The 11,818-nt window shown below is 36.5% G+C and overlaps 1 protein-coding gene across 11 annotated transcripts in view; it reads right to left on the reverse strand.

Annotated features, from left to right (window-relative positions):
- Positions 1 to 11,818, reverse strand: part of LOC105836335 (prominin-like protein) — a 37,644-nt gene that overhangs the window by 3,854 nt on the left and 21,972 nt on the right. For 5 of the 11 annotated variants that reach the window (XR_001139055.3, XM_036291804.1, XM_012680298.3 and 2 more), the window contains exons 2-14: positions 8,972 to 9,239; positions 8,068 to 8,420; positions 7,482 to 7,603; positions 7,368 to 7,391; positions 6,753 to 6,764; positions 5,017 to 5,312; positions 4,770 to 4,919; positions 4,474 to 4,689; positions 3,720 to 4,275; positions 3,453 to 3,611; positions 3,093 to 3,214; positions 2,144 to 2,194; positions 639 to 800 (exon numbers count right to left, since the gene is read on the reverse strand). Coding sequence is in view for 10 of the 11 variants with exons in the window: in XM_036291804.1 (XP_036147697.1) it covers positions 639 to 800; positions 2,144 to 2,194; positions 3,093 to 3,214; positions 3,453 to 3,611; positions 3,720 to 4,275; positions 4,474 to 4,689; positions 4,770 to 4,919; positions 5,017 to 5,312; positions 6,753 to 6,764; positions 7,368 to 7,391; positions 7,482 to 7,603; positions 8,068 to 8,420; positions 8,972 to 9,239 (2,491 nt within the window). In the remaining variant the exon portion in view is untranslated. Of the gene's footprint in view, positions 1 to 277; positions 368 to 638; positions 801 to 2,143; positions 2,195 to 3,092; positions 3,215 to 3,452; positions 3,612 to 3,719; positions 4,276 to 4,473; positions 4,690 to 4,769; positions 4,920 to 5,016; positions 5,313 to 6,752; positions 6,765 to 7,367; positions 7,392 to 7,481; positions 7,604 to 8,067; positions 8,421 to 8,971; positions 9,240 to 11,818 lie in introns of all 11 variants that reach the window. The other 6 variants (XM_036291800.1, XM_012680294.3, XM_036291801.1 and 3 more) reach the window with 5 other exon arrangements.

An 11,818-nucleotide genomic window follows, 5' to 3' on the forward strand; every position in this document is an offset into this window, starting at 1 on the left:
ATGTGTCGCACCGCTCCGCTCATCGAGCGGCTCGATGAGACCCGCTCTTCCGAGATCTAGAGCGGAACGACGTCGGCCGTTCCGAAGATCTATGCATGGAAATAATATGAGATCGCTCGACGAGTGGGAACCCTGCTCGTGCCGGGCGAGAATCACGAAGAGATGATACTGCTGACCGCCAGATACAAGTGTCGGTATATACTTAAAACAAAGTGAAAGCGTTTACGTTTCACAGAAAGCTGGCTTTACGCCGTTACCGGCGCCGTTAGGAACTTACTGCGACTCTAGTGATACACTAAAGACTTTACTGTGAGGTTCTGTTTTTGAAGGAGCGGTATGTTCGTGGTTTCGCCACGATAGGGTGAAACTGTAAAGAAATAAGACGTGACCGATGAAACGGCGAGAGAGACAATGAGAGAAAGAGAGAAAGGGAGAGGAAGAGAGGCAGGAATGAAAGTACGTAACGTCGCCACGATGCCACGTTAAACGCGGTACAATGCGTTGATAACGTATCATTCTTAGCGCTACGTCCCGTCGATCGAAAGATGCGTGCGAGATGTCGATGATGACTGCGGGAACTCGTTTCTCGGGATAGTGGTTGGTAATAATAGCCCCCTGGACGAGACGGCTCCACTTACTTGGGTGCCAAATCGGAGTATCTCGAGTCGTGGTGCGACGTACTTTGGTGGGCGTCGGGAATCCTCTCGCGCTCGCCGTATCCTAGCACCGGTCCGTCGTAGCTTTCAACGTATGCCGCGGGATGATGCCTACCGTGAGAGACGTGCTTCTTATCGTGGACGCTGCAATTAGACGTTTCTTTAAGACATTGCCTGCCCTACGATGACGAGCGTCATGCGAGTTAGAGACGCAGAGTGCGTGTCATACGCTAATAAGCCGCGCGGTGTAACTGTTAAGAACCTCTGTTCAGCATTTGCACCAGCAATTTGTCCTGGTCACGAAAAACTAGCTCTCCCTGTTTCCCTCCCCCCCCTTCCTTGAAAAATTTGTGCAACTTGCGTTCGTACCGTAGCTTGAGCAACGCCCTTTGGAAAACACTGCTCTGGATAGTGCGTACTAACTGTGGAACTGTGGAACTGCGGAAGCACAAGCTCGCGGAATGATGAATTGCACTCTGATGCTTAGCTGATTACAGTGTCACCGTAACTTATCGTTTTCTACAATGGATGACGTGGATTGGACGCGATGGAATTAGTTAGATTAACATGGGATTGAGTGAAACGGAATAAGATAGAGATTGGATCAGGAATCTGTACACCAATTCCCTTGATTCGCTCTGATTTACTCTGTTAATTGAAGACTTGTACTTTTCCGGTATTTAATTGCTATACAAGAGAGAAAGAGAGAGAGAGAGAGAGAGAGAGAGCTCACTACAGAGTTTTACGATTAAAAAACACTTCTCAGATCGTAGTCGATCCCTACACTTAATCAAAAAGTCGTAATCTATTCGTATTCGTATTCGTATACGTTGCTCCTAGCAAAGCTCCTAAGCAGAAAATATCAATGCTACGTTCAATGATAGAAGTCGAGTCGAATAAGCGGAAAATAAATTCCAGAATTTAATGCAATTTAACACGCAATATATCAACGACAGGTAGAGAAAGAGTTAAAATCTTTGTAAGGAGTGCGTGTTGCATTACATGCAGTCGTATAAAAATTAAAAGCAAGACATTCTCGATGTACACTAAAGTAATAAGTAAATTTCTCTCTGATTGTTCAAATATATCTTCTTTTTTTAAACAATAATATAATTTATTATTGAAAAAATAAAAAATAAATTGAAACAATAAAGTATCCATTTATATACATATATCACCCAAATGTATTTGTAAAAACAATTGTATTAAAATTCTTACTATTTCTCAAGTGTTATATAGTAGCTCATTTTCTTTGTTCTGTCTAACGAATGAAATAGAAAAAAATGTGAGAACCATTTCAAAAACAAAGTATTATTTTTAATTACCAGAAAATGAACGACTATACGATCTACGGTGAAAAATGAGGTACATTGTGTCGCTTCAAACAACTTATATCACAGAGAAAATTCTAACAACGTCTTACATGCGTATATCTCGGGATATATGTGAAACATGCGAGAACACTTTGGCTTTGTCATGGTACTTACTGGGCGAGGGGTATGTTATCCCTGTCTGCGTACGCGTCATACAAATATTCACTGTAACGGAGCGTGTTAGCGGTTAGATTCCAACAACCATTCCACACATTAGATAGCTACTTTAAACATAATCTAGTCTACCGCGCTGGATCGCGACCAAAATAGGTTTAAGTAAAACAGATTTTCCATAATTTTTCGTTATGATCCGCAATCAGTAAGAGAATGTGCGTTCGAGATATAGTTGGGGCATTATTTGCAAACATTGAAATAACGCGGACAACTTGATTGAAATAGTACTGGTAAATTTTTTTATGGTATAAAATTTCCTCATTGACTGTAAATAAGAATTGTTAATACATCACGTAAGAAAATTAAAATTAGACATGAAACAATTTACTTATCTCAGACAATTATTTCTGTTTTGGAAAGACAATGAGTTTTTGAAATCGAAAAAGTGATTTCAATCCTGGAAATTCTTTTAGAATTTCCGGAATCGAAGGATCTTCTTATAAACGAAAGAACGAGGACATGCCGATATCAAAGATGTTACAAAGCGCGAATAAATACATGCCATAATAAATGGAAGCTCGAGAATGACTACGAGACGGAAATAAAAGAATTAACAATTTCTACATGAGAGGTGCTCAGGGATTCGTTGTACGTTGAGGCTCGCAGAGAAAAGAAAGAAAAAAAGCCTTATCACCTCCGAAGTTTAACGTATAATGCGTCTCGTTTTTTAATATTTTGTTTCTTTTGAATTTGTAATCGACACTTGGGACGTTAATCAACGGTTCGGAGAATGTTCAATGCACGATCTCGATTGACAATGGATTTACTAAACACATTAGTATCTTAAATATCGTCATGCACCATAGATTGGAAGAATCAAAAACAATTAAGAGACGGTTTTTAAGTCGCAGTCGTGAACTGTTGTATCGACAGAAAAAAAGAAACTTACGCTTCGACAAGAGGCCCCGGGTATGGATCTGACTTTTGGTATAGAGCGCTTAATTTCACACAGAGCACTATCGTCGGTATGAATAAAATCAAGCACCAACCGACGCTCACCCAGAAGCCGTTCTACATATAAACATAGGTTTACAATTGAATATTTTAGTTATTGTTTAGCGCAATAAATTTGTTTATCAAATACGAGCTTTCAAAACGGTTAAGAAATTTTTATTTGGATTAAATTTTAATTGAATTTATAGAAAATTTATAGAAATTCATAATAAACACGCTAATGTATAGTACGTGATAAGCACGTATGGATTTATGAAATTATGAATGCGTATAACAAAATTAATAAAATACTCACAAATGGATCTAAGATTCTGTTGCATCCCGCCACCAGCGTTGCATTGTAAGCATTCGATACAGGAGCACACCTTCCAATTTTGAACATTGCAGATTCAATGACGTGCTCGAGGAAATTGTCCACTTGATGCAAGAAAGCGTTGCCAAATTTAGTGGCGAGCTATCAACAATAACATTATTATTTTAAGTTAACATTATAAATAACATTAATGTAGCATATATTAATATTATAAAGATATATGATATCTTGTACAAGAACGAGACATACGTATTGAACATATTCCGGTCCGTCCTTATTTAGAAACTGCTGCGCTTTGGTAACTTCATCCACTAAATCGTGAATAGCGTCCGCCATCGAGCTATGATTGAACTTAATGTTCTCCTGAAGCGCCAGCGCATTTGCGCTCAATTGCTCACTAAGCGTGGCCATGGGCATAACCAAATCTCTGTGATAATGTTCCAAATCATGCGCATTCTTCTCGAGACTAAGCCTAATCTCGTCTTGTCCCTCCGGCAATTTAGCGGAAACCTCTCGTAACTGTTTGGCAAGATGTTCCAAGTTAATATTCGTAATGTTCTCGGCGAGCAGTTCGGCGTACTGATAGAACTTGATGTCACTGAGGCCGCTCTGCGCTAAATCGTTCAGTTTGGATCTCGCGCTATCCTTCAGGATCACTACACCGGGCGAAAGGCTGATCTTGCGGCGCAGTTGTTGGATGGTATCATTGATGTCGTAACGTCCGCTATAATCGCGCAGGCTTTCAACATGAAACACATTTTTTAGATTCAACACATTGTAAAGTGTCTCGTTCTCATGGCATTTTCTGTAATAAAAAGAAATCAATCATTACATATCATTTTTATGTGATGGTTATTAAATAATAATAGATTGATAAGAGTCTTCATTTTTCATTTGTAATAAAATTATCAGTATTAATCTCAAGAATATAAAATTTCATCAAAATTTTACCGATTTTAAAATACAAAAAATACAGAAATAGTTTTTATATATATATACTTACGTTACAATGTAACTCATGTTAATATTCGCATTAGGATTTTTCGGATAAAGTATTCTCTTGATCTGCACAAGCTCGTCGACCAGCTCGAACATCCTGTTGTCTTTCGGATTCTTTAAAGGTTCGCAGATACCACGTTGGGCCATAACACCGGTTATCATGTGAACAACGGTCACAACCATCAAAACGCTCGTTAATAGAAAGATGATCCACACAGCCCTGCGATTTGAAATATAAACGATAATAAAAAAGATAGTACAATAGTAAGCGATTTTATTCCAGTAATTTATGTAACTTACATCATAAGAAATCGTGCACCTGATCCCTTATTACAGCAATCGTCTCCGTATCCGTCCGGACGCTTTCCACAAATACCGCAAAGAAGGCCGCACGTTAAACACATCAAGACAGTTAAAAGAATACCGGATATACTAAGACCAAGATAATATCTAGAATGAATATAGAACGTATTTAAGGACCATTAGATATCTTGTATAAATCCTATATCTCGCAACGCATTTATCTCGAGTTTATTCGTTCACGAACCTATAAGGTGAATACTGATTTATATTGCTCCGAGCAACTTCTAAGTGTCGCATATAAACTTTATCTATGTCGACATTTATCCTGTCGATGAGGGCAGTCATATTATTGGCGATGCTCGCCAGGTAGTTACAAGCTCTTCGAATACTCGCGCTGACCACGGGGATCGTCTGATTAACAGCATGCTGTATATCCTTCTGAATCTTCAGAAATGAATCCCTGCCTTGGCTCACTTCCGACACTATATTACTCTCCATGAGCACAGTAATATTATGTAACGCGAATGTAACATCCGGCAGCTGAAAAGTACACATTATGACATTATTTCAAATGGCATTAATAAAATCGCTAATAAGATTAACTATACATAAAACAGATTACAATCTTCTTGCTGGATCTCAATAATGCATGCTAAATGCGACTTCCAAAGCATAAGACAAGTCAGAAAACATAAAATTTTCTAAATTTTACAAAATTTAACTCTACAGAGCACGCGACACACACACACACACACACACACACACACACACACACACACACACACACACACACACACACACACACACACAAATAACTGAAATACGTATATAAATGAAAAGAATACTTATACATACGTTGTATATGTACATTTTTTAATATTTTAAAATTAGAATACTTAAAAAAATTGCAACAACAGGTCATAACTTTTTACAGAGAATATATTTTAGTGCCAAGAAAGTACACGGAGAGAATTTTCTCTTAAAAATTACCCTGAAAATCGTGGTAATTGTGAGACAACGTAAACCTTGGAAAATTTTACCATACTTTTAATAAAATTTACAAAAATTTAGTAAAGTTTAGTAAAATTTTAAGAAAATTTGGCTAAGTTTTAGTAAATTTTACTATACTTCTAACAAAATTTACTAAAACTTAGCCAAATTTTCTTAAAATTTTACTAAACTTTACTAAATTTTTGTAAATTTTATTAAAAGTATGGTAAAATTTTCCAAGGTTTACGTTGTCTCACAATTACCACGATTTTCAGGGTAATTTTTAAGAGAAAATTCTCTCCGTGTAAAGATAAAACTACAAATATATTTTTTCATACTGCTAATTTTTGTGCTTTAAATCGTCTCTTTTTCAATGTCCCACTTCTCGCACATTATTTTTTTTTACGTCAAATTACTCATGCAACTTTTTCATAAAGGAAATACCAGGGAATATTCTCATTTATCATATCATTTTTAAAAATACTATTAAATTCCAGATTGGAATTATATTGATGAATTACTTCAGGTTAGTTGGAAAATGTAGTTTTGTAACTCATTTGGTTCCCTGAAATTTAGGACGCAAAAAGATTTTCCTCTTCCATCAATCGTACCTTAAAAAAGTAATTAATAACTTGATATTTTTAGAAAGAAAAAATCATCATATTAACTAAGGAAATTCTATCGTTCAAAAATAATGCACAAAAAATAAGACATCCTGTATATAAAATACATTTTTTCTAATTATTGTTTCATGAAACAAACAATTATTTAAGAATTTTTACTTTTACACTCGAGAGAAGTGCAACTATTAAGAAATGTGCTCTTAAAAAAAATTTAACATAATTATATAATGTACTTATACATTTGGCAAATATCTTTACTCATGCAAATTACTTTGCAAAATTAATCGAATAATGCAAATAAATATATTTCTATTTAAAACGATATACATATGAGTAAGGAAATTGCATGCTTCTGCTTACAACTTACAGATGCTAGAAGCTATTTGTGGCAAGCATGGAATCAAATGAATTTATACAGTATCTCTCCCTCGTACACTAATGATCACGCGATATCAGTATCAGTAACTACAATATTCGTTATTAGAAGATATTTGGTAATAAATTACAATAAAGCAATAATTGCACTGATCTACAATATGTCAAAATGTATCCGTTTTTACAAATTACTTGCACCGATGTATCATGCATTATATTTTAACTTGTTTGTGATTTAATTAATTCAAATATTTAGTACCCTTTATGACTAAAAGTGTTGTGACAAAGAATTCTTATTAGATCTAATTGCTTCAGTAAGATTCGTGACATTAGTGACTTTATTTTAAGAAGCCTTATTATGAGCAAACGAAAGCCAAGGCAAGCCTTGTAAATCAAATCTACCGTTTCAATACATTAAAAAATCTCTGTTTTCAATGCTCTTAGACCCCGAGATAACATTTGTTTAAAGATAATAAAAACAATGCCGAGATTGCAAAAAAATTTGATTTCGTCTTCAAATGAATTTTTTTGTATATCGAGGTCTGAAGGCATTTTTATTAAATTTTATTACATTGCAGAAATATTTTCTTTTATTATAAACTCATACCTTTGGGAAGTAACGGTCCATGTACTGCGTGTAAATAAGGAAAATGCTCGTAATTAACCATAAGTAATTAACTGAGGTAATATCTATGATAAGAAACAAATTGCGTCTTCTTACCTTATCGAAGTCCACCTGTACCGACATCTGATTCACTTTGTAGTCGTGCAGAACTCGTTGGCACTTGTCAGTCGTACACGCAGCTAGCGTGTGAAGAAGATTTTTTTTGACGCCACGAACAACTAAAAAAAACCAATTTTTTTGTGTCTATTAACAATTTTATATACAAAAATTAATTCATATATAATTATCATACTTAATATATAAAATTTGAGTAAATACTTTGAGTTAATATTTTTTTAAGAATTTGTGTTCTGCACGTTTTCTAAATCTTCGAAGATTATGATACTTGAGAGAGAGAGAGAGAGAGAGAGAGAGAGAGAGAGAGAGAGAGAGAGAGAGAGAGAGAGAGAGAGAGAGAGAGAGAGAGAATTAGGTAAAAAAGAAAATCAGAGAAAAAAATTCTAGACGTTTTAAATTTTACATGTATATAAATTCAATTTAACATGTGGATAAATTAATTTTTTATTTATTCTGCATAAAACTCTCTTTTTCTTTCTCTCCGCAAAAAAGAAGCTTAATTAAAGTTGATTGATATTTCAATTTCAATAAATGTAGAAAATTTAGAGAAACAAGTTGCGTGTACCAATATCTAATTGACTGGCGTTTATCCGCAATTCCTGCGTTATCTTATTCATCAATCTTAGATCTTCTCTGATCGACTCCAACCCGGCAACGATGTCGTTCAGATTGGTCAGGGAGACGGCGTGCGAATATTCCGCCAGTTGTTCGGTGACGATTTTGCCGCTGGCCTGCAGGATATTGTTGAGCGTAACTTCCAGCTCCTCGGGATTGGTCTTGAGCAAATTGTCGATTTCTTGTTTCGTGGTAGTCAAGTAGAGCTTGACATCTTTCAAACTAGTCTTGGCTTTACACGGAAGCTCTTTGGTTCCCTCCTGCATGTATTCGTTCGTCACGAAGGCGCACACCACACCAAATCTGCAGTTAATTGTCCGCGTGTCTACGTTTTATTACAACAACGAGGCGATACGGAAATAGAAATTCCATTACCGGATTTTATACAAAGCTGCCATTAAACGTATTTGACGTCTCGAATATTAATATCGTATTTTACGAAAGCGGATTAAATTGCGCTCGGGACAATTAAATTTCGAGGAGAGGGGCAAGTTAATTATCGCAATGAAACCGTGCAACGCATTATTCATTGATACATTTATTAGTGCTTCAAGTGGAAAAAAGCGCGCGTTTTGGAAATTTCCGCATTTCGGAGAATCATAATGGCGTGTAATACAAATCGTAAAATATCGTAGCAAAAATCTTTATTTATTATTTTTGTTTCGCTCTAATGTATAATTAATGAAACAATTAAATGAAAAATGTTGAATTAAATTCATCCTTTTACATTTGTACAAATTCCAACTCTTTTTAACTTTATATGTACTACTAGAGATGTGAAGGAAAGCTTCCAACATGAATGTTCTAGATTATTTTAATGGCGTGGTGTCTTCTGCCAAAATAGTGAAACTTACAAAATAATAGTGGCGACCCCAATCAACAACATGCTAAGCATAATCTTCCTGCAGTGATCGTGCTTTTTGTCGAAGGGTTGGCTTCTGGCACCGCAATGCCCCGCGCATCTACAACAACAGAAAAAGAGACCCGCGCAAGGAAGAATAGCTGCCAAGATGAGCCCGATTAGAGCGAGACCGGCCAGTCCTCCGTAATGCGTCACTAATATCTTCCATTCTTTCAGTGGGTCCGCGAAAATCGGCGCACCATCAACCAGAGTAATCATACCTGCAAAAGAAGCAGAGACATAGTGTGATTATCAGTCGCTTTTTACTGCGAGACGGGAATTCAATTAAAATAAACTGGTTCTAGTCGAATGGGTTGACTAAATCGTCTTTCACACTCTGAGTTGCAACATAGAAAAATCGACCTCGTTATTGCAATTGAGCCGAGGAAATCCGAGCAACGCCAATTTCTTGGCAACAGCAAAATCTGTCTAAAGCTCGGATTAGCGGTTTACATAATACTTGTATAGAAATTACAAAAATGGTAGGAAATTTGTGTTAAGGCTTGCCGAATAGAATCTTTTAAGTAAAAAGTTAAGTGCGCAGCATCCCCAATACAAAAATAACTGCTTTTATTAAATTTCCAAGAGATGACGCGTCATAAGACAGAATCGATTTCTAAGGAAGAAATGCATAACGCGAATCTGCGTATTCCCCACCGGGAATAGCTGATAACCGCGTCCTTTCACGGTGGAGATGAACAGAGAGGGAGAAACCGGGCCGAACGAGGACGCGTTGAATGTAGGTCATAGGTCAGGGTGCCGGAAGGGTTGCTAGGTCGCAATGGAAAACAACCAAGACGGATGGACGAACGGAGAGCGAAAATTTATCTGCTGGATAATATGACCCAAGAAAATGGGTCACAGCTCCGGTCGGTCGGTGGCTGCATTTCACACTGCTAGCCGTAGCTGAATCGATCTAGTGATCTCTACTATATTCTTTTCTATGCTGGCATACGCACGCGGGATGTAATCGCGGTCATGGATCATCACGAGATCGGAGTAAAACCCAGAGGACTGTCGTGAATGACTCTTGCTTTCTCGGAAGATGTCATATTCTAAAGCTATTCTCAGGTAATTCAACGAAGAAGATAATGCACAACGAAACAGTCGGGTTAATCCGCTTGACACGCTCGTCGATCCGAGATAGATAGCGCACTTGATTTTATATAATAAGATCACGTCTATCTGTATCGCTCGCTCTAGAAATCGCATTTGTCACGAATCACCGGTTGCACGACCAGTGATGCGCGAAGGGATTCCTCTCTCTCTTTATTCTTATTAGGCTCTTTCTCGGGAAGATGCTGGTATTGATAGTTTAATGGAAATTTAGTTTTCCTGTAAAGTTAGCAGTCCTTAGAATATCGATGTAATTAATAGAATGCTGACTGTTCTCTAAAGCTTCTTAATGCGTTTCAAAAAGAGCCCTGGCGATTAAATGCAAAAGAGAGAGAAATGGGAATGTAAAATAAAATCAATCAGAATTTCACGCTTTCGTTATATAGAAATTAACAATGGTGAATGGACCGAATTCTTTTTTTAAGCAGTAACTATAAAGAGAGCCTGCGTAAAAGTTGAAACTGGTTTCTCAATTGGAAACGTATACATAAAAAGTTAAATTGGAAAAACAAGAAATATAATTGTCATAAACATCTGTACAAAATTATATCTGCTTTTCTAGCAGATATATATAAAAAAAATTATGATTTTCTAAAATCCAGAAATTAAAATACACGTTTCATTGTAATCATATAAAGATTTATGAAGATTATATTACTAACACAAATTAAAATTAAAAAGCGGATAAAAAAGCGCAAATAAATTCTAATAAAATATTAAAATTATTCAAACAAAGGAAATATTAGCTTTGAACAGTTGATTCTGATTAATTTAGCAAAACAATTAATAAATGGATTCCGTCAAATATTCATTCGCCTAATTGGAATTGCACGTCTCTATGATTCTCTTGAAAGCGCAGCTCGTTTGCAGACTGTCGAATTAAAGTGGAGGTCACTGTCAATCAAGTTTCATGAATCGTGGACACTGTGGGGAGGGTTTCGAGGACGATGTTAGTTAGCAATAGGCAGCGATAGTAGCGATAGAAAGAACGGGTCGTGATTGCACTCGTTAGAGCACATGTATACAGAGTATTCGGTGAAAACTTGAGCGAGAGCTATTGTTTAATATCACAATTTAGAGCGTCCCATGCTTTGAGTATTCTAAAAAAGTGAGCTTTAGATTCGAAAATGTCTGACCTAAAATTGAAAAAAATTTGTTGCTATTTACATTCTTGAAGCTCGTTGACCATCATATATATCTATAAATAGGGCAAACCTGTGTCAGCTTCGCTATGATAAGCAGGACAGTGCAGGGATGAGTTTTATAGGAGAGGCGGTAAAAAAATCTATAATCCGTTTTTGACGCGGAAAAGGACGCTGGTGACGTCACCGGCGTGCAATGACCGTCTGATAAAAAAAAGGTCTCTTGGTCGAGACTGTGTAAATAAAAGAACGATGATTCTAATTCTAGATTCGTTACCAGTCTTTATTCTAATTTTTGTAAACAATTCTGAATTCGTTAAAAAAAAATATCTCCCTAGTATTCATTCATTTCTTTGGGCGCACGTTGAGCGAAAAAATGTAAATTAACAGAGACAATGCCGCAAAAATTTATTTTCGGTACGTTCGCCTAACATTGCGGCTTGTTACGTAAAAGCGTGCATACTGTATGCGTTGCAGAGTCATGTTACGTAGCCAATCTTCCTCGGGGCTACATATTAATTTTCGACGGTCGATTCGACACA

The sequence above is a fragment of the Monomorium pharaonis genome, chromosome 9 (genome assembly GCF_013373865.1).
Source record: "Monomorium pharaonis isolate MP-MQ-018 chromosome 9, ASM1337386v2, whole genome shotgun sequence".
Lineage (NCBI taxonomy): Eukaryota > Metazoa > Arthropoda > Insecta > Hymenoptera > Formicidae > Monomorium > Monomorium pharaonis.